General features: G+C 42.7%; 1 protein-coding gene across 1 annotated transcript in view; it reads right to left on the bottom strand.

Moving 5' to 3' along the window:
* The window catches only part of NMNAT2 (nicotinamide nucleotide adenylyltransferase 2), a 103854-nt gene extending 81643 nt beyond the window's left edge, over positions 1-22211 (bottom strand). Inside the window, exon 1 of the mRNA XM_059674577.1 lies at positions 21942-22211. Within this exon, the coding sequence (XP_059530560.1) occupies positions 21942-22026 (85 nt within the window). The 5' untranslated portion in view covers positions 22027-22211. The remainder of the gene's footprint in view (positions 1-21941) is intronic.
* Positions 22212-23601: the final 1390 nt, after the last annotated feature.

The following is a 23601-nucleotide window of genomic DNA, read 5'->3' as shown; positions in this document are numbered from 1 at the left end:
AAACTGTGACCAAGACCACTGCAAAACATGGACTAGATGCACCAAAAAATATTGTGAAAATCAATGCCCGTGGGTATATAAGTGTATAAGTGTGCTTGTGCCTGTGGAAACTGTGAGCTATTGATGGTGGCTGAGGTTGGCGGAAACAATGGCCTACAACCCACAGGGGTCAGAAATTCCTGGAAAACTGTTCACCAGCTATTTAAATCTAAAAATACATGTATGGAAGACAACCTTGGGAGGAGGTGAGTGAAGGTCAAGTTGAGATAAAACAAACTCAAAGCAGATAACCAGTCTACAGACATGCTGAGCTTGCACCTACTCTGTGAAGACAGGGGCATGGCCTGGCACCATCCCAAAACCAAAGTCATGTGATATAAACAAACAGACCGAGTCTGGATTTCTCTTCTTTCTTTCCCCCTTCCTCCCCCAGAAAAGCCTCTACATTGTAGCTGCAGGCTCCTTTCATCACCTCTCGTTTGAGATTGGCCACCCATTCATTTAGGCAACAGATGGGGACTGTCTCAATGTGTGTACATAGTTGGAATATAACAAACATTAAAATCTGCATATGGCATCATTTGAAATTTGTACCAGCTTTCTAAGATATTGGAATGCACCTTATCACAGAGAATGTGCTGCACTTACTGGTTCATTCATTCCTTCTGAGGACCGAGTAGTGAACAGGACACAGTCTCTGCCCTCAAGATACCTAGTGGCTAGAGAGTCAGATGAAGAAAAGGTGCACATGAGGCCAATCTGTGAGGCCCCGAGGGGTAAGTCCTGTGGCTGAGAGCACAGGAAGGCCCTGAATCATTATGCCAGGGAAGCTCTGGGGAGGGAGGGACTTCCCTGGTGCCTATTGGGAGGACATTACTAAGGAATTAAAATCTTGGTGTTCTTTTTTTGTTTGTCTAACTCTACCATAGCATTTTGTTACCTAAAGGACAATCTTTTAAACAAAAAGTGTAATCTCACCCAGAAAAAAATTCAAGTGTGAGCAAAGGAATGACAAGACTAGATTATCAATGGGAGAGAAGAGAACATATATATCCAACTATAACATGTCCAAAAATATCCCTCAGGAAAGAAAGGATAATCCTATGTATAAATCCTTGCAAAGTCTCTAAAATATTTTTGAGGTGTCCTTTCAATTACTTTATTTTAAACAGCAAAGTACTAATGGGAGAAGTTATATTCACCTGAAACAACCACAATCTATGCTAAGTTTTGGTGCTTCTAAAAAACAAAGAAATTTAAGACAAGTGTAATAATTATTCCTAGGATATAACCTCACAATAGCAAGGGTTGGAGATTGCATACAAGCTATGTACTAAAAAGTTAAGGACCTTTTAAAAGCAATGTAATTATTTTGAATATTATTTCTTCATAGTTGAGGGCATACTATATTTACATAGTTATGTATCATGCCTTATCCACTTGACATTATTGCATCAATATTTTGCACAAAATTGAAAATTCTTTAACAATAAAAAATAGCCATTGAGGATGCAGTTACTTGTGGAGATGATGAATAGCAAGTTGCAAGAAAATGAAAGATCAGGGGGGTAGGGGAGGCTAGGGGACTGTCAAGGGCGGGGCGGGGGGGGGGGAAGGACACATATGTAATACCCTTTGTAATACTTTAAGCAATAAAAAAAAATTTAAAAAAAAGAAAATGAAAGATCAAAACTTTGCTTGCATTATGCAAATGGACGCTTGTAGCTTAGGATAAAATTTTATTACACAGAGATGCAAAAAGGGCTTTATATCAAACAACTTAGGCTAATGTGACGATATTGTGCTCTGGAAAACTATTAGATGACTCAAAACTGCACTTTAGTAATGACGAAGACATTGAAGTTGAAAGTGCCTGTATGAGTTTGAATAAAACTGATGAAATGTGCATGAAGAAAGTCAATCTTTACAAAGTAATATACTATGTCATAAAGTATATAACTCTAAGTCTTCAAGAGTAAATATATACATGAATTAAATGTTATATTAAGTTATATCTATAGCCCTAAAAGCTTGTATTTTGATTAGAAACCCCTATTTATTTTATTTTATTTTATTTTTGCATCTTCTTATTGAGAAAATATGGAACACCCTTAATTTGGAATACATACTGTACATAATTAATTCATTTAGGTTTTCTTGACCAATCCCTGTGGAATATCTAAAAGAGAGATACAAGTGGTATAAAAACTGGATAACTCAAAGAACACAGTAGCCTTGAGTCATTTATCACTGGGGTAAAGAGCCCTTACACCTGTACACCTAAATTATAGTGAGAACAAATGTGGATCCCGACAAATCCACAGTAGTTCCCCCATTTGCCTATGGAGTAAAGTAACACCAACAACCTCAACATTCACCTGCCTCCATGATTTGCCCGCTAACTACCATGTTTGCCCATCTGTCTCTTGGTCTTAACCTCATGCACTCAATGTTCAGACAGATCAAAACCCCTCTGTTTCAGTGCTGGCCTCTAATGACCAGCTTCTCTTCTTTTGCTCATGGCATTATCTCTGACTAGAGGGCTTTCCCCTGGGGTTCTTGCCATCTCCAAATGTCTACATCTTTCCCATTTCTAAGGTCCATCTCAACTACCACTGAACTATTGTCTCATTCGTCTCAAGTAAGAGCAAGCCTCTTTCTGTGATCTCAGATCTGAAGTGCCAAGGGCTCAGCACTGGTGGCCTTTCTGCTCAGGGGGTGGGGAGATTCTCAAAGGGCTGGTCTTGAGAGTGGGCTCAGTCATTCCAAATAATAATAAACCCTTAGATAACACCAGGATAATAACAGCTGGCTCTAACCCAAAATTTGCTATGTGCCAGGCACTCTTCTAATGACTTTACATGAATTCATTCATTTGATCTTCACAAGAACTCCATGAAGCAGGTACAATATTACCCACAGTTTGCAGATAAGGAAACTATAGCCCAGTTCAAGTATCTCACTCAAGGCGGCCAGGTATAAGTGACGGAGATGAGAAACCAGGCAACTACCGTTATGCTTTTCTACTAGGAACAAAGAAAGAGCAGCTGTGAGCAAGAAGACAGGCTGGTAAACGGAGCGTTATGGAGGCACACGTGTTTAGTTGGGTGAAGCAACGCTCAAACATCGGGTGGGAAGGGGTATAGCAAAGTGAGGGCACGGGGCAGGAGTCCATCTAGGGTCTTCCCCACTCTGGACCAGTTCTGGGATCCTAAAGAAATACACTCTGGCCAACTGTGTTGGAAGGTCCACAGCATTTTAGGTATCTCATTACTTTTTTAATTACTAATAAACCTGTCCAAACCACCCCCCATTAACCAGATGCTCCTCGGGAATCCATTGTTCAGTTCTCTTACTATAGTATCTAGAGCTGGACTTCGCACACATGGTAATTAATCAAATGTCACAAGCCATTAATTCTTGGCTCAGTTGACTTTTTCATAAGGCAGATATGCATGAAAGGCACTTTAGGAAGATTCCTATCCAACACTTTAAGAATAATTCTCTGTTACAGTTTTTTCTTTATGGCACTTTTTTGTTTGTTTTTGTAATGTCTGTTTCTCCCAACTAGTATATAAGCTACATATGGGCAGAGACTTCACTTTAGCTTATCACTGCATTTCTGGCACTTTAGAACAACACCTGGCACAGAGAAAGAAGTCAGTAAATATTCATGAAGTGAATATTTGAAAAAGAATGGTCTTTGAAAATGCTCACCAATCCTTGTGGGCAACCTTTCTTCTTCAACCAAGCCTGAGTTAGGCCGTCAATACTATCGCATTCCCCTCAAGGCAAGCACAGGTCATGAAGCACAAGGAAAAGAAAGGGTATTTTTCTGGAGCGGGTTGGGAGATGAAGAGAAGTGACCTCACACAGACCACAGCATTTTACTCATTCCCAGATCTCCACTGAGCAAGCTCCTGGCCCACCAGCTGGCCGTCCCTCTCCTCTCCCATGCTGCCCCCTCTGCACTGCAGGTCCTCAATGTTCTGCCTCCTGGATCTCTGTGCACCCCCCTCCTTGATCCTGAGCAATGTAGGGTCCCTGGTTTACCATCCTCCAGCCTGCAGTCCCTATTTAGCAAAGGACATACCCCTTGGGATCCACTGTTTCTAGAAGGAAGCAAGGGAATTAAAAATAAATTTTCTCTTTTACAACTATCTTTATTTTTTCCATCGCACACAAAGAATTTGAAGGCTGGCTTTTCCATTTTAAAATTACATGACCTCAGTCAAACTGCATAACCTCTTCACCACCTTGGTCTTCTCATCTTGTAAACATGGGCTGAAACTGATTTTTCAGGACGGAGTTGTAACAATTAAACGGGATAAAAAAGACAAAAGCACCTCGTGCAGAGCAGGTATTAAAGAACATGTTACTTCTCTTTTTTTCTTGAAGTAAACTCTCAACTATCCCCAAGGACCCATGCACCCAGAAGACTTGAGCTTTTTCAGAATAATGCCATGGAAACTCGTTCCTACTGAGAAGGTTGTTCTATGGTCCCCAGGCCTTGGAAGGCATGAACTGCACGGGGCAGTTCCTACAGGCAGCCATGGTGAGAGAAGGTGGGAACACTGCTGCTTTCTGCATTGGTAGCTTATCAATCAGAGGTGACTGAATAGGGTGAGCTGCATGTACATCACTGTGAAAACAGCTACTCAGAAATGCCCAGGGTACCAGCCAGCATCGAAACGGAGACTTGCAGATCTTAATGACCAGAAGGAATAGACTTTAGAGTTCGGGTGAGAAGATGTCACATGCAGAGGTCATCTTCGCACCCTAACCCTGTCACCATCCCCCTGTCCTCAGCTTCCTTATTATGAGGTGGCTGAGCCTGACATGGCACCCCTGCCTGCCTTCATGGTTGGCATCATACCAAGTATGTGAGAGCTCTCCCCACACGATTTGATTTCCGGCTGGTACATCCTACTTGCCCCACAAATACTTGCTAGCTGCTTGAGTCTAATTGTAATGGCACAAATTATACTGAAAACCAAAATTGAAGACTCTTGGTTGCTTTCTAAAAGATAGATTCAAAGGAGCACGTGGAATTTTTAAAAAGATAAAATAGCGCAGGCTGGGAATGGCTGGCCAGATAAAGCCAAGTCCCTTTGGCAGAGAGAAATGGAAAGGATGGCACACTCATCCAAAACAAAAGAAATAGAGAACTCTGCACCCACGCCAGGACTGCCTTCCTAACAGATGATGTGAAGGAGAAAAGAAACCACGTGACGCTGAGGGACAGTGTGAAGGTCAGCCTGGGCCAGAGCATAACATTTTTTTCCCTTTACTTTTTATGAAGTCAGTGTTTGAAAAGACCATGACAGTTCTGACAGCTCCCTCAACCTGCAATCACTTGAGTGATGCACAAGTGGGTTTTAATTCCAAAACTGATGCCTAAAAACTGATAAAAAAAACAAAAAACAACAAAAAAAAAAACCTGACCAAGCAATCTGGAAGGAGGGATTGGGACGTCGGATACTTTGCGGCGTAGATCAGCACTGAAGAAGCTCTATCACACGAGGACAGTGTCTTAGAGAAACACCTCCACCACCACTTCAACTGAGTTCTGTTCCTGCTCCTTTTGCATCTTTCCCTTCCCTCTTCAAACCCCAGCACCTCCTCCCCCATCCTCACTCTCACCTTCCTCCCTATTTCACTGAGAGAATTGGAACTCTCAGAAGAGAGCTTCCTCATACTTCCACCATCACATCAACCCACCAACTGGCATGTGGCTCCACAGTCTCACTTTCTCTCCTGCTACTATGGATGAATTTTTCGGCGCTCCCTGGCAAGGCCAATTCCTCCATTTTTGCCTATTTGAGAACATTCTTTCAAGATTCTTCTCCTCTCTTTCTTGCACTATTAGTTTTTCCATATCCATTGGGTGATTCCCGTCAGTACTGTATGCAAACATGATGTTATTTCTCCCATTTAAATAAATAATAAACAAAGACCATCCCTTGACCCACGTCCCTTTCTAGCCATCCGCCATCTAAATTTACTCTCTCCAATCACACTCCTCTTCTTATGCTCTCTCCAGTCTACTTTCTGCCCCAATCATTCCAGCAAATTTGCTCTTGTCAAAATCTTGCTTTGAGACACCAACCATCAGTTCTCTGTGCTCATCTTGGTTGGCCTCCCAACAATGTTTGACATGTTGGTCTTGCACCACTGAAGTACCAGCTTCACTTGACTTCCAGGCCATCACACGCTCCTAATTTTCCTCAGCCTCACTGGCTGCTCTTTAGAGTCAAGTTGCTGTCTCGTCCCCATCTCCCCAGTCCCTAAATGCTGCAGTGTCACAGGACTCAGTCCTTGACGTCTGCTCTAACGACACTCCCTCCCTCTGTATTCTTAGCCAGTCTTGTGGCTTTAAATATCAACTATATGCTGATGACTCCCGAGTTATTCATTTACTTATATTTTTGGCTCATGCTGGTATATGCTTACTCAACATCTCCACTTGAATGTCTAACCATCCTCTCAGAAGTAGCCTGTCCAAAACTGAGCTCCTGATAGTCCCTCCCACACCTGCTCTTCCCACAATCATTCCACATCCGTCAATGTCCATTCCATTCTTCCACTGGCTCACGACAAAAACCTCGGCTCATCCTTCATTCCGTTTTCTTTCTCAACAAAGCAGATCATTAACAGATCCTATTGGCACTTCCTGCAAATATATCTAGAATCCCATCACTTCTTCCTACCTCTACCTCCCTGATCCAAACTGCCATCATTCCTCCTCTAGATTACATGTAGTAACTTCCTAACCGGTTTCCCTCTCTAGTCTCAGCCCCAATGTTCCAGTCTCCTCACGGCAGTCACAATAACCCAGTGGAAGGCAGATCATGTAACCCTGCTCTTCAAGACCTTCAGATGGCTCCCCTTCTCCCTTGCAGATAAAGTCAAAGTCCTAAAAATGTCCTATGTGACCCCACACCATCTGCCACCCAATATCTCTCTAACCTCATCTACCACCATCCCCCTCTACTCTAGACACACGGGTTTACTTTTCTCTTGGGCATTTGAGGGAAGTCCTCACCTTTGCACTGGCTGTTCCCTCTGCCTAGAGAGCCCACTCCCCAGCATCCGTGTGGATAAATCCCTCATCTCCTTCAAGTCTTTGCTCAAGTGTCACCATCTAGTGAGGTCTCCCCGATCACCCTTTAAAATTGCAATGCCCTCCCCAACATCCTCTCTATTCCTCTATTCTGCTTTTCTTTTTCTCTATTTTACACCTTGGCACTTGTAACTCTAACAGACTACATAATTCTTTATTTTATTTACTGTCTTTCTGCCTCCTCTAGACTTGTAAGTGCCGAGAAAGAGGGGGATTTTTTTCTGTTTTGTTCTCTGATGTACCTCAAGCAACTGGACTAATGCCTACACATAGTAGACACATGAATAAGTATTGGTGGTGTTGGTAAGTCAACTCATAGGGAGCATCTCTGGAAATCACACGAACCCTAGCTGCTGCAGAAACTAACTCATCTCAAGTGGAAGATAAATTCATTCTCAGGCTAAATATACTTTTACTATAGCAAAATTATACCATCTCAATCATCATCATCACAATAGTAATGACTTTTATATTTATATTGTGCTTCTAATTTACAGAATACTTTCTCCCATGTGGTTGTACTTCATCCTCAGGACAACTCCGAAGTTGAATAAGGCAAAGAATGTCGATTCTATTTTGTAGATGAGAAAAATAAGCCCCAATGCAGTTATATATCCAGCTTATACATCCCCCCAGACAATGAGTGCAACACTGTGATGAACCCAAGTCCCCGGACTCCAGGATTAAAATGATTGCTTCCATACCAGTCGACCTTCAAGGAAACAGTGTGTCCTTCTTTGGAGCACTCAGATGAATTAAAAGGATCTGGAACCCTCACTATCCTACTTTGGCTCTTAATTTGTTCAGCAAATATTAATCAAGTACTTCCTATGTTCCAGCATTGTTCTAAACACTGGGCATACAGGGCAGAGTAACACAAACCAGGACAAGATTATGCTCTCATGGAGTCTATATTCTTAGAGAAGAGATGTCAATAAACAAATAAACATCCCCTAAACTATGTCAGGGGGTGATAGTGCTGGGAAGGGGGTAGGGATAAAGATTGATTGGGGAACAAAGCAGATGAGCTATGTTAGAGGTGCCCAGAAATAACTTGTTAACCTTCAACCCTTCCTCCAGCAGTACTTCAAATCGTTGGGTTGTGATTGTCTGAAAGGTGGCATTATTATACATTTGAATAAGACGTGTGTTCAAGATTCCCAATCTAGATGCTAGGGAATAGGGGTGCTAGCAAAGCCTGGTTGACATTTTCAGAAGAAAGCACTAGGACAAGCAGCCCAAAGTCACAAGCACACAGAACCTGCTCCTGACCAAGAGCTTTCTAACAAATGAGGCTGTCCAGCAACGAAACAGACTGGAAATGAGCTCTCCGTCATGACAACTATCCAGTAAGCGACTGAATGTCCTCTGAAGTCTCTTCCAACTACAAATCTGATTATTTTCCATTCTTTGGAACCTCTTTTTACCCTAAGTCATCACCCGTTCCAGTGGGCGATGTGTGAGGACAGGCACAAAAATCTGGCCAAAAACCAAGGTTCTCTGGCCAGCCCTCAAAGACAATGAGCAGTCACCTGACTGCTGTCCTAGATCTTTCCAGCAGCAGCAAGAGCTGAGTCTTCTGCAGGGAGATTAGAGGCACAGCCTATTCTAGCCTTACCCTGCAGCACCTACCAGGGGCTCACGTCTAAACAAGGTGCTCTGTCCACGAGGAATGGGCAGGATGTCTTTGCCAGTCACTCTAATCTCACTGATAGTTAAGCCACCAGCAATTACAAAAAGGAGCAGAGCACATTGTCCTGGACAGGCCACCACCTCCCCAGTGACTTCTGGATGCTCATCGTAATGTCCACAAGCACAGGCCTTTCTGAGATCCCAGCCTGCTCACATCTCTAGATGGCAACCATCCACTCTCCTTTGCCTTTGAGCCATCTCCCGAGTCCTCCACCAACAGTGGAAACAGACCTGCAGGGTGATTGCGTGCTGGCCCAGGCAAGACATCACGGGACAGACACTGGCAAAAACTATTACCCCCATTTATCCATCACTTACTGTGGGCCAGATAGTTTGCTGAAAACACTGTATGTGACAGGATGGCTATGACCTTTATATATGTGGCCACATACATCAACATGCTTGGAGAACCACACCTGGGCAGAATCTGACCAGCAGTGGTGGCTTCTGCTTATTGAGTTGGTTAGGCCGGCCAAGGGATTTAAAGAGGTGGGCAAGGTGATGGAGGGACAGCTGGACCAAGGAAGCTAAATGCTGGGGCTGGGGGGGCGGTGTGTGGGAGGGGGGCAGCCAGGGCATTTTGTGGAAAGGATATGGGGAAGTAAGGGGCAGCTGCTAGGGGAAGAGAGATGAACTTGCAGCCATAAGGGGAAGCATCAAATGTCCTCTCCCTAGAGTTGAGTAGGGCATTCTGGAAGTTGTTGGTGATTTACACTGTAACCGTTGCTAGCTCTTCATAAAATGTTTGGTGACATAGACATCACTTAGGCTTAGGGTCTGGATCTATGATTTTGCAAGGGGAGCAATAAGGCACTGGGGCGCAAGGTGAGAGCCAGGTTGTCAAAGGAGGTGGTGTTACAATATAGTATTCACAGGATTTCATTTAATCCTCACAAGAGCCCAACAAGGTAGTTATTATCTTACTTATTTTATAGTGTGTGTGTGTGGGGGGGGGGGGAGCACTGACTAATCTGTAGACACTCTTGCCAACTACAGTGCAAACAAGGGGGAAATTTTATATCTGTCCTTTCTGACTTTGTGCCTTTAAGTTAGCAAAAAGGTGAGTGTGGCTACTTCATGGTCATTACCCAGGACCTTTCCTGATTTGCTCCCAGTCTTCCTCTGTTTCCCTCCAGTGGCTCCAGGATCTGAGCGGACCCCCTCCTATTACTCCCCTCTCCATCCTCTGGACTTGTCCACAGGCCTCTCTGGTGGTCTGCAGAGTCCTCTGGCCCCTCCACCTGTGGTTGCCTTGGGCAGGATCTCCAGAGCAGTGCAGGCCTCTCTGCCCACAAACCCACCGCCCCTACCACAGAGCCCAGGGCCCACAGAGCAAGGCAGCATATGGCAGTAGTTAAAACTGTGACCTCAGGAGTCACAGCATGTGGGTCTACATTCCTGCCCACAGGCACTTGCTGGGTGGCTTGGCACAAGTTACCTAACCTCTCTGATCATTAGCTTCATGAGAATGAGAATAGGATTGTTTTAAGAATTAAAGGAGGCAAGGCAAGGAGAGCACTTAAAACAGTGCCCGGCACAAAGTAAGTGCTCAGTGAACGTTAGCTCATGTGTTAGTTGATAGTGATTATATATTGGAGAGGTTGAACCTGCCCCAACCAGGGTTGGAGATCGAAGTTGCAACCCAGGAACGTGCCCTTGACTGGATATCGAACCCATGACCCTCTGGTGTGTAGGCTGATGCTCTAACTACTGAGAAACACAGGCCAAGGCTCAAACACAATGTCTTTATGCATTTCTTAAAAAAAAAATGAACAATTTCTTATCACAATAGACAGAAATAAACAATTTGCATCTAAAAAAAAAGGTGGTGTAAATTACTATATATTGTATTGAGTGGAGGATTGAAGCAAGCGTAGGGGATCAATGGCAGAAAAACCACATTAAAGTACCCCCATGGCCACGATGGGGGTGGGACTCACTTCTGAGACTGTCCTTACCAGCTCCCCACCGCGTCTTCCCGGTGCACAGAGTTCCATACAACCACAAATAAAACCTGAAGAACCAATCTTAACAAAACAAGTGCAGCTGGGAAGAGCACATTCCAGATGGAGAAGTCATTCCAGCCCTTTTTTATGAATATTCAGAGCCATGTGATTTGCTGGGCAAATGAGGAGAGTGGGCCTATCCATCCCCAAAGGGTTCAGCAGGGAGTTTTTATTCACTACATTTAAATGCAAATGATCACTCAATTGCATGACAATACACTTTGAAAAGTTGATTTAAAACAGCCCAAGGAAAGGATTAAGGGACCAGTAAGAAGGGTTGTATTTTAATTTTCTACAGAGGTTAAAGTCAGGCCAAACAGAAGCCCAAAACTCAAATGCTACCGCAGGAGCCAAACTTGTCACTAAATAGAATCCGTTTATGTTCCTCCTCTTATGAAGAAAGAGAAGAAAAAAATTCTTTTTCTTTTTTTTTTGATTATCAAATAAAATACAAGCAGGACTCCTGATCGGCATGAGCTTACCTCACACCAAACTGATAATAATAAAAGCAAAAGCCCAGAAACTTGACACATAGCCTGTAGCCTGTTCCATCCTGAGGGTGGACGCATATCCTTAGAAATACTAGAAAGTTTCCAGACCATTATTCTGATTTGTGGAAACCCTGGTTGTTCAAAGCCCCCCAGATTGGGAGCCACTGATGTATATAGGGACACCTTCTAACACAGACATTCATGGCTTTGAATGACAAGGGATAAAGACTTGATTGTTGGAAGTCCTTGAAGAATGGCCCATTGTGTCCAGCAGGAGTCCACTGTGGAGGGGAGCCTCAGAGACCCCCCATTATGTGAGAAAGATGGGAAAGGCCATAAATCCCTTCCTTTAAATGCTAACATGTCACCCACTGTTGACTTGGGGTGGAAGCATTATTGTGTTGCTCCAAGATGGAAATTAGACATTGTCCCTATACCAGCTTCATCTGCAACTCAAAATGTCAAGCAAACGAACGTAAAATGGGAACGAGAAAGGCCAGTCTGTACATGGAGGTCCTATAGACAGCAGTTATGTACTAGCTAACAATATCTCACTTTGAAGCAAGAGGATGTCTGGGATTTGCAGCAAAAGAATATAAAGCAGGCAGTAGTTAAGGGTACCAGTGAATCAAGATTGGCAATGAATTGATTATTGAAGTTGGGTGACAGGTACATTGAGGTTCACTATATCATTCTGTTTACTTTTGCATGTGTTTGGAAATTTCCTGAAGAAAAACGACTTTTTTGTTATTTGATTTTTTTTAAAAGATTCCAAATGCCCCCAACTTAAATGTGACACCACCCAACTCTGTTGGGACAAATTCTCCACTGAAAAGGAAGAGAGCACTTTGGTTGCTCTCATGGGAGCCCTGGGAAAAGGACAGGGCTAATGGCATGATCGTGAAGGGAGGAGCTAGACAAGATAGGAAGAACGTTCAGAGTTCAGTCCCAAACCAGGACCTTTAAACATGGACAACAGAACCCATTTACAACAGATCAGTCCCTGCAGTGAAATATCAAGGAACTTGGTAACTCAAGAATTCCGAGACTTCCAGTTTCAGCCTTGACCGGGAACCGGCAAAGTTTCTTTCTTATTCTAAAAGCAACATGTCACTCCAGTGTGTGGTTGACATCATCTCATATAATTAAGCATGTGCGTTGACTGCAAAGTTCCAGAGGATACCACACCTTGATGATATACCAGTCAGGGGTTTCTTGTTGTTTGTTTTGTTTTTAACCAGCCAGATTTTTAAATAAATAGGATTAGTTTAGCAGCTTAGTCTATCAAATTGATTGATTATTCAGAATGTCAGGATTTTTTAGCAATGCAGGTACCCATAGCTTGCAGGTACCATAACCAGATTCAGTTCGAAAGAGGTAGACACAGTGCCATAAATACAGTAAGCCAAGTCCAATAATAAATAAGATAGCACACAGTAGGGCCACATCAGAATGTTGCATCATGAACTGGATATAACACTTAAAGAGGGATATAGACAATAAAGAGCCATTCAAGGAAGAGGAGCGAGGATGTTATGAAGAGTAACATCGGCACTGGATGTCCAGCTGAAGGTCCTGGGTCTTAGTAAGCCTAAAGAGAAGACTGGAGGAGGAGGACAGAGTAACTGTCTTCAGCTATTCAAACAGAAGAGAGATTAGACCTGCTCCGTGGATCTGAAGGAAAAGAACTAGGCCCAACACACGCAAGTCTCGGGAAGGCCTTTGTCAGCCCAATAGAAGGAACAATCTTGAAAAAAGTAAAACTGAGCCAAGTGCCCTTTGGCTCCTTTGGAGGCTAGTGTGTTCCCGGGAAGCTCTCAGGCGGAGTTTGGACCCACATTTGTGAAGATGTTTTAAAGAGGTTTCACGACTGGATGGGCATCTGCATAAATTTTGAAAAGGCTTTCACATGGAGATTCTGTGATTTCTGAAAATGAAAACTTCTAATGGACAAACCAAGGTCTTTTGTTCATTTGTTTGAAGTCGAGTAAATAACATACCAAGTTCCCCTTTGCCGGGTGCCATGGACATGAAACCTTTTTCAAACTAAGAGTAAATAAAAAGAAAACTTAGTTCCCCTGCCATCCTCAAACCACGTTTGCCTCATGGAGAAGCTGTTCTAGATGTACTATAGGTCTGGATAAAACATCCAGGAAACAGTTTTCATCCTTGACTCTCATTTTTCACTCCTGCCAAGACACATACGTGATCGCCCTCAAATATGACTTGCCGGTTCCCACTGTGGATATCTAGGCTGGCTATACTCTGGGATAAGGTTCCAATCTAGGACTCACCCACCTTCCTACCTTGAGGCAACAATCATCTCAGTTGTGAGGTCACTGAGTGTTTGCTATTTGTCCTGTGTTCTGACTCTGTCCTACTTGAATCTGTTTTTCTGTGTTTCCTGGTTCCCAAATTCTTGATCCCCTATGCTACCTAAACTCTGACATTCTGAATATTCCTAACAGTTCTATCGCCCATTCATTTGCTAAATATATCTAGTATCTTCCATGTGCCTAGACCACTGTACTAGGCACCTTAGGAGATACAATAAGCCATACGACTGCCCTGACTGGTTTGGCTCGGTGGATAGAGCATTGGCCTGCAGACTGAAAGGTCCCAGGTTTGATTCCAGTCAAAGTCATGTACCTTGGTTGCGGGCTCATCCCCAGTAGGAGGTGTGCAGGAGGCAGCTGATCGATGTTTCTCTCTCATTGATGTTTCTAACTCTCTCTCCCTTCCTCTCTGTAAAAAATCAATAAAATATATATATTTTTTAAAGCCATACGACCCTGGCAGGGGTCTACATCTGATAGAGAATATGAAATGTGGGACAGAAATAGCTACAATCCACTGCACAGTGTGCTAAATGCCCTAAGAGAGGTACAGACCAAGTGCCGTCAGAGCTCAGAAGGTGGTGAGCTGCTGCAGGAAAACGAGATGTAACTGCAAGCACAGCCTATAAAAGCCGGACGCAATTGGTGTGTTAATTCTTTTTAAATCCTCAAATATGAAGGCATATAAAATATTAGATTTAAAGAATAGGTAGCTGTGAATCAGGAAATGTATATCTAATGTTCAACCACAGAGAAGCATCCAACATTAGCCAGAGGAGCTAATCAATGTCCAGTGTGAGCCAGACGGGAGAAAATCATCCCCATTGTGAATACGGCCATTTCTTAAGTCAGCCAGAAAAATTACAGTTACAAAATTGGAACTACATTTGCTGCTCAAACGAGTCTTTTCAGAGATTCAGTTTAGATTGAAAAATTGTTCTTTAAAGAGTTCCTCTGGATAATATACTTCAACTGCACTTCATATTTTTAGAATCCTTTAGAGTCACTCCCTTTCCAACCCCCAGAGGTAGGTTACATCAGGGGTAGGCAAACGTTTTCAGTAGACAACCAGATAGTAAATATTTTAGGCTCTCATTCCAGGCAGTTTCTGTCACAGTGCTTGGCTCTGCTTTTGTAGCATGAAAATAGCCCTAGACGATACTTGTGTGAATGAGTGTGGTGGTATGTGAATAAAACTTTATGAATACTAAAATTTGAATTTCAAGAAATGTTCATGTGTCACAAAATGTTATTCTTCTTTTACATTTTTTTCAACCATTTAAAAATATAAAATCCATTCTTAGCTTGCAAGTCACATTTGGCCAGCAGGCTGTAGAGTTTGCTGATCCTGGCTTAAATCAATCACACTATATACGAATGATAATACAAAGGCTAAAGGAGACTAAGTGTATTCTCAAATCAATAGCTATTTAGTTTATTAATTTCCATATAGAGATGAATAATAAAGCAATAGGGAAAGACTGAGATATTCACCCGTGCTTTGTGACATGATTCACAGCATGGGAAAATCACATATTATCTATAAACTTCAATTCCCAACTGGCTGGAATGGCTCAGTGGTTGAGCGTCGATCTATGATTCAGGAGGTCACAGTTTCATTCCCAGTCAGGGCACATGCCCGAGTTGTGGGCTTGATCCCCAGTGGGGAGGGGGGGCGTGAAAGACACAGCCGATCAATGATTCTCTTTCATAATCAATGTTTCTATCTTTCTCTCCCTCTCCCTTCTTTTCTGAAATCAATAAAAATCTATTTTTTAAAAAACACAACACCTAAACTGCAATTCCCTGTGGCATAACAAGTAAATAATTTTTAAACTGTGCATAGCAAGAGTGGTTCATGATAACTGAAGAAATTATGTCTTGGGTTTTTTGTCTTTCTTAATTTTAATTCATAATAGTGATCATCCCTAAGTTTGCAAAAATTTGCCTTGTTTTAAAAATCTTGTAGGCCATGTGATGAACCACATACTGCTAAATATTTATCAGCACATAAATATTTCAAAAGAAATACGAACAGTTATTGATGTAGTTTAATCTCAATGCTCCATGGAATGAGGATTCCACCTTCCTTTAGGTACCAAGATGAAGTTTTGGGAAAATGTTGAAGAATAAAGCATTGGAAAACCCATCCCCTACACACACTGAAATGTCACTTGTTTGAGGCTTTAAAATTATATAATAATAATAATAAATTTCAAGGTCATAGAGACCCACACCTTTATAGAAAGAACAGAAATATTCTTGTTTGAGACCCCTGAAAAGATTAGAGCTGAATACAAGTGTCAAAAGAAAGGATCTCCATGGTCCTTATGCTTCAGACTATTAAGCCTGTGGAAAAGAGAACTGGGCACGTGATCCAAATTCTACAAAATCATGGAAATCACACTGGGGTGAATGGAGTTCACCAAATCTAACATAGTTGAACAAGGAGGGGCCATCCCATTGAAGTAAAAGGGGGTACATTTAGAACCTGGGTGAGAACAGCTTCCCATCAGAGTAGTTGTTTGTTTAATTGACTGTTTGGGTGGGTTGTATAGCAGTAGAATTTTTCACTCGGTTCTTCCTTCAATAGGTATGGCCTGAACAATGTACAATGGTTCCATTTCAGAAAATAAAAATAAATAAATAAATAAAGTCATTAAAAAAAGGAAAAGTCCTCTTTATTTCAAAGAGCAATACAGAAATAAAAACAGTGATGGGGAAAGGTAGCAGACCATGAAGGTCTTGTAAGCCATTATAATGACATTATCTCTGAATAAGATGGGGAGCCACTGGAGGATTTTGAGCAAAGGAACAAAATTATCTGACTTATGTCTGGCTTCCATCTCAAAAGGATCGCTTTGGCTATTTTGTTGAGGATTGAGCATTGGGGCCAGTAATTCAGATAAAAGATGCCAGTGGCTTGTACCAGGGTTGTACATGGGGAAAAGTGGTTGGTCCTCGTTATATTTTGAAGCTAGAGAGCCCCAAAAACACTGGCTGACATAGATGGGATGTGTAAAGAAAGAAGGATCAAGCATTAGTCCAAGGTTTTTGACCTAAGAGACTGGAACAAGGGAAGCACTATATGTATTTAGTGTGATCTAGGGGCCGTACTTCACTTACCCTCCTACTGTTGGGCAAATATTAAAGAAGGTAAAGATGTAAAAAAAATAAAATAATAAAATAAAGATGTAGCAGCATCGCTACCCATGTAGAGGCAACATGATACTGGAGAAAGAGTAGAAAAAGAGTGCTATTTAGCTGCCACCATCCCCACCTTTGAGTCTTGCTCCTCTTCCACCTTCTGTTCTTACTCCCTTATCCCCAGAATAACAAGAATTGTCCTGGCTGGCTCACTTGTCCAGACCTAAGAGAACTGTGCAATAGATGTAATGGAAAACAGTTTAATGGTAGTAGTGTGTAAAGAATTTCAAATCAGTTTAGCTCCATTATTAAAATGACAATGGGGAAGATGCTGATGCTGATAGAGTTGGTAACATTTGCCGTTGCTGCACAGTTCATGGAGGGGAGGATGTGTCACTGAGGATGGCCTCAGTGTCAGGAGGATGGCCTTAGTCACACCACCATGTAAGCTGCTGACATCTTTTTGAGCTAAAATATTTCTGAAGCTATCTGCCAAACTGTATCCAAAAACAGCAAATGCATTCCGTGCAACTGAATGATTATAATCAGAAAACCTCTGGCAATGGAAAACTTCATCCCTTGTAAACTGATGCTACATTTTCATATATTGAGATGTGGGACATATTAATAAATAAAATAATATAAATCTCTATAAAATAAATCCCTATATCCCAGTTCTTAGTCTGTTACATCAAATCCTAAATAATTACTTTAAATGTCTTTGTTTTGACCAAAATTTGTGTTATTGTTTAAAAACAAAACAAAGCTGGTGTTGAAGAAATATGTAATGCATTCCTTTGTGTCCTTAGGATATTTTTGAGCAATTTGGGATGATTTTAAACACTTTAGAAATGAAAGAGAGCTGTACTAAAAAGTGTATATTTCACAGTATCATTAAATATATATTAAGGGACCACTATTTGTGGCTGATGAGACAATATTATAAAATTTAGACTTGAATCTTTTTAAAGGAAACACTTTCAAAACTGAGTTTTCATTCTCTTTCTCAGTCATGAATAGATTACTTTCACAACTATTGCCTAACACAACGCAGAGATTATCCATTTAATTTTGATAAAATCTAAATTCTTTAACATGACTTATAAGCCTTCATAATTTATCATATTTCCACCTACTTTCCCAGTTTTATCTCTCATTCCCTTTGTCCTTGAACCATACTGAACTTTTCTTAGTTCTAATGTGTCATGGCTGTCTGTCTCACCACCTCAGCCCTTGTGTGTAGTTGATTCCTCTAGGTGGAACAAGAGTCTATACATCCACGTGTTTTTTTTTAATTTACTTAACTATTATGGAGTAAATGTGTGCCTTTAAAATAGACATTGCAAGCATATTAAACAATTTCTCGATTTCTGACAGTTCTCTGCATATTAGTAGCAACTCAAACTCATTTTTCATTTGACTTCTAGTTGTAGCAACAGGGGCTGCATTTCCACTTCCACAACAAATAGAGAGAGCCATCTTCATTACCCTTTGGGAGTTACAAATTGGATCGTGTCTCTTTGCAAAAGACCCAGTGGTTCAAAGCAAAACTATTTTGAATTAGAAAAACTGGGAAATCCAATTATTTTGCAACCATCAAGAAACAGGATACATTTCTGCTGTTATCAAGTCCCTCAATTCCTTAATTTTTTTTATGGCAAAACTAATCTGATCAGTTGTTTTCTTATTTTTCTATTTAATTTGCTATCTGATTTCCCAGTGGTAGGTTCATTGACAAATTTAGCCATGTAATTATAAAAAGGAGTTATACTGAAATAGAATCTCTATATACGTATTAAGAAAGTACATGTTTAAAAAAACTGGCATAACATTATCTTCTTATGTAATAAGGTAGACCCATGAAATAAAACATTGTTAGCTCATGGGTTTACTTTTCCAAAAATGTTGTATTTAGCCCTGAAAACATTTTAATTACAGTAAAGTATATAGGTTTCAGATATCTCTATACAAATGTTATTTTTTTACTATATGTTTCTATAGCCACAAATAGGAATAATATCAACTCCCCTTTCAGAGTAAAGGGAAAATTTCATTTAAAAATATTTTACAAATATTGACAACCGTACAAGTACTACTTTACAGAGGTAGTGAGTTTTTAGTTCTGAATGCCACCTCTCTGTTTATTGATAGTCTTTTTTTCTTTGGTTAATCAGTGCACTTCAAAATACAGTTCTATTAAAAGTGTCTAACACCAAAGTTCTGTTTAGGTCTTAAAAAAATGTTTCCATTACAAATTTCAGGCAACTTAAAGAAACTGTTGATAATTTTATTGCATTAATTATTTCTGTATTGTTGGGGAGGAAATTTAAAAAGCCATTTAAAAGAAGAAAATAGTTTGTGGGTAATTGTTTTCTTTAGAAGTGGGAAGGAGCTCTTAAGGAAATGCATATTTAGGAATCTCATTTAGTTGATGGCCCATTTGCTTCCAATCTCTATTAGTATATGTTTGAAGAAAATAGAGTTCATGGAATTATGCAGTCAGCAGATTAGTGAGCACTTGTCCCTGGGTTTGGTACAGTTCAAAGGCCTCTGCAAGTGGACTCGGAAAGTCTCAAGTCTGCCACATGCTCTCCATGTCACTTAAGCCACTTAAGAAAGTCCCTTAGCCTCTGAACATCTGTTTTTCATTTGTAAAATGGAGATAACGGTGCTTTTCTTGTAAGTTTGCTATTAGGAATGTGACACAACATATATGAAAAGGCTTTGTAAACTAGAAACTACTCTACAAAAATCAATTATAATATTTAGCATGAGCTCTAAGATTCTCATAACAGATTGTACAAAAAGTTGAGTTTATATTTTGTGTTCTTGTTTCCTTTTCACATGCACATGTGATAAATCCTTTATTAGGTTATAAGCTCCTTGCCTGATTAAATAAAGACTTTTGCACAGTGAGCATACCACCTCCTCCTTCCATGTTGTTCTCTGGATTACATGTGACTAATGGACACTCAAAAGATTTTATGGACAGATACTGTCTTCTTCCTCAGTTCCAATAATTAGCAAATAGTCACTACGGTCAAAAGTCTCTTTTCACCTATTCTCTGTCTAAACCTCCCTATTGTAATCCATTCCTTTTTCCACATATTCTATCCTGTAAAGTCATAAAGAACTGGCAGGTCAGCATTGACTTAATAAAAGCCTTTATCGTTGTTACCAAACTCTCTTCAGACGCAAGACAGAGTCCTTGGTTTTCTGTCTAAATCTGTCCCTAACACAAGCAGGATTAACTACATCTTTGGCCCCAGGAAGAAGGAGGAGTGTCTCCTGGCTCAGGAAAAATTCCTAGAGCCAAGAAGTTCCAGAGGAAAAGCCCATCCCCATCTGGGCAAGTGAGAGGACTACAGTACACCCACATAAAATGGCTAGAGGAAATATGAGCGGAAAGAAAAGGAAGGACAAGACTGAAGACATCAGAAGCAAAAGAAAGTGAAAGTACAGTGTTCCCAAGGCTCTGTCTGATATTCCTTTAGAAGACTGAAGAGATGCTCTGCTCTACCCTGATGCTTAACGAAAGTCTTTATTTACTAGGTAAGTAGGTATTAGCTCCTAATAAAACGCCTTTCAAAGCTGAAGGGATGGTGAGGAAAGGATGGCTACCTCTCAGTCCCCCTCCTCGGATCCTATACATGCGCCTACCCTTGGCTCAAAGTAATTCTGTATTCTTTTTGTGAGGTTTTTAATAAGCGGACCCAGTTCAACGCACCTTTTAGGTTTAGAGAGAATATTTTAGGTGTAAGACACCTCTCCCAGTGTTTGCCGATAGGATGTGGCTTTCACTAAAGAGCCCTAGAAGAGCTCAGCGATCCTCAGGCTCCCGGTAAACACGTGTGCCGCGCCAGCTCCGGCACACCCTGCATTTCAGCACCACTGCCTCTGGATAGCGCCCTGTTGACCGCCCGGGTCGCCTCCCACGGTCACTCATCCATCCCCAGCCCACTCGTTCTCCTCTTCTCCTTTCCCTCAGTGCCAGGAAAGAAAAAAAAAAAGCACCCCCAACTTCTAATCTCTCCTTAAGCCTGCTTCCGCGTCCCTCCCTCAGGGTTGAAACGTGCACACCCCCGCGCCTGTGAGTCTGGCCGGAGATCTCCGATAGGCACCGATCCCCTTTCCCTTGCCCTTCCTAATCCCAAACCAGCAGCCAAGAGCCGGCTCGCTTCCTCTCTCTCCAAGCCCAAAGCCTCCAAGAAACAAACGGCGCGATGGTGCACACACACACACACACACACACACACACGCCCCAAATCGCGTGAGCGCGCGCGCACACACACACACACACACACACACACACACACACACACACACAGTCATATACACACACCCGCACGCCACAAGCCTCCCAGGTGCCATCGCCGCCCTGGGAAGAACGTCAGCCAACTTGGGTCCAGATCCATCAACACCAGCTGGGGAAGGCCTCTGGCCGCGGCCGCCCCGCCCCCGCCCCCGCCCCCCTCCGGGCAGCGGGTCCCCACAGCCAAGCCCAAGCTGGCCAGCATCCCCCTTCCTCTGCCCCATTCATTCAACCATCCACCTCCCGCGGGCAAAACACGGTGCACCACCCGCAAACATTCCCCCCCGGGCCACCCCAACCACCATCCAAGCCCTACATTAATGTGTTACTGGTTGTTGTGAGTGTAATGTTTGTGTCTCGGATGCACAGACATCATTTAACTCCTTCGAGCTTTCCGCCCAGCCTAAACAAACCGCACGTTATCTCCAACCCCCTCCTCCTCGCGCCTCCGCGCCCCAACCTCTGCCCCCATCCCGATCCTCCTCGGCCAAGTACCCAAACCACCGCACAGCCGCACCCAAGTTCTCGAACCTCGGCCTCCCATCCAGCCCAAACCAACACGCACCTTCGCCCCTTCCCCTCCCCCACCTCTTGCCTTCCCCCCACCCCCCACCCCGAGAGCCGGGTCTGGCCCGAGCAAGTGACGCCTCGAAAGCGCAGTCAGCGTCCCCTCCCCGGAGCCGGGAATGGAGGGGCTGACCTCCGACCAGCGGGATCAGCCAGCGTACCCCTCCGAAGGGCCACTCGCCTCCCAGTTCAGTCGCCCTGGAAAACACCGGTGCCGGGTCCGGCGAGAGGCGGAAGCAGCCTCGGGGGGTGGGCGGGAGGACTCACCGAACATCTGAATGTGCCCTTTGGTGATGGGATTAAAGCTGCCGCAGGCCAGCAAGATAACGTGGGTCTTGGTGGTCTCGGTCATGGTGCGGGTGGGCTCCTTGCCCTGGTCGCGGGGTCGCTTCTTTTTGTGTCTCGATGTCTGCAGAGGGAGAAAGGAAGGCGAGGCTCCGGCGGCGTTGGATGCTGTGGACTCCAAGGAGCCGCTCCAGACGCAAACCGCGTCACTCCCCGCCTCCCCTTAACGCTTGCATCCCCGGCAAGATCCGAGACTGCTTTTGTACTGTTCTGCTCCCTCCTTCTCTTTCCTTCCAAGCTTCTTTCGCGCCTCTCGACCTTCCTTTCTCTACCCCCACCCTACCTCGTTCCATCCCGTTTGCTTTTTTAGTGTCTATCCAGACAAAATGTGGTACCCAAGTCCAGAACCATGAATACTTACAGTATGGTGTGAGCTCCTCCTCTTACTTCCATCTGATTTAGTTTTCCTCCCTCATTCTAACACTTTTCTGTCCACATCTATTCTCTAAATCCAAAAGCGTTCCATGGGAAGAACTGTTTCTTTCTCTCTTTCTAAGATGTTAAGTGAGGAATGACAGTTGTTCATTTCAGGAGTGTTTATTTCTGCCTTTGTTTTGCCCCTTATCTGATGACTGTGAACTGCTGAACTGAGCCAAGAACTAGGGAAGCCTCGATCCTTCCCCTCTTCCCTTTCCTGGGTTGAAGCAATGAGATCACATTGGGAGAACATAAATGGGGCACCATGAGCTAAAGTTGTCTTAGAAAACGACTGTGATCTTACATAAGCTGCCAAAAATGAGGCAAAGATGTGCGCATTCAATAAATGTTTCTTGAGTGCTCACTGTTGTGTTTAGGCTTGGTTATAAAATCTGCTGATAAAGCCAAGTCCCTGTCTTCGCCGACTGTACATTCTACCGAAAGGAAACAAACAATACGCAACAGATCAAGAAAATATTAGATGGCAGTTGTGCAATGCTCCATTGGTGAGTGTAATTTACTCTCTGGCTGTGAGTGGAGGAAAGGGGACCACTTTACAGGAAGTAGTTAGAGAAGGCCTCTTTGTGCAGGTAAGATTTAAACTGAAACCTAAAAGATAAGGGGTTGCTACTACAAATATTTTGGGACAGGTAAGAGTTTATTGTGCTAGTAGAAATGAAAGAAGGCCAGTGTGGCTAGAGTGTATGAATAAAGGGGGAAATCCTAAGAGAGAAGATTGGGCTTGTGAGCAGGATCCAATAAAGTAGGGCGTATAGGTTAAGGTAGGGTTAGGAATAATTTAGAGAGGAATGAAATAAGGAAGCCATTGGAGACCTTCCACAAGGGAAACAGAATGCTTCCAGGTGCCAACATTCTGGGCCCCGAGCTCTAGTCTAGGAGGACAGAATTGCCTGTGTCTATGTATCTTTATTTGGCTGTTGTTCATATATCACTTAATGTCTTTTGTAATAAGTGGGGTATCTAGTGGGGGGGGGGAACCCATTGAAGCTTTTAAGCAGAGGAGTGATTCATAATTTACACTTTTATAAGACAGGTCTGGCTGCTAGGTGGGAAATAGGAAGACAAGGAAAGCATTTAGGGAAATCTGCTGGCAGGCTAAGCAAATGGGATGGTCCTTGGACTAGGATTTATAGAGGTGACGCTG

Source organism: Myotis daubentonii, chromosome 18 (assembly GCF_963259705.1).
Source record: "Myotis daubentonii chromosome 18, mMyoDau2.1, whole genome shotgun sequence".
Classification (NCBI taxonomy): domain Eukaryota; kingdom Metazoa; phylum Chordata; class Mammalia; order Chiroptera; family Vespertilionidae; genus Myotis; species Myotis daubentonii.
The sequence above is the reverse complement of the archived record's forward strand: the minus strand, read 5'-3'. Positions and strand labels throughout refer to the sequence as shown.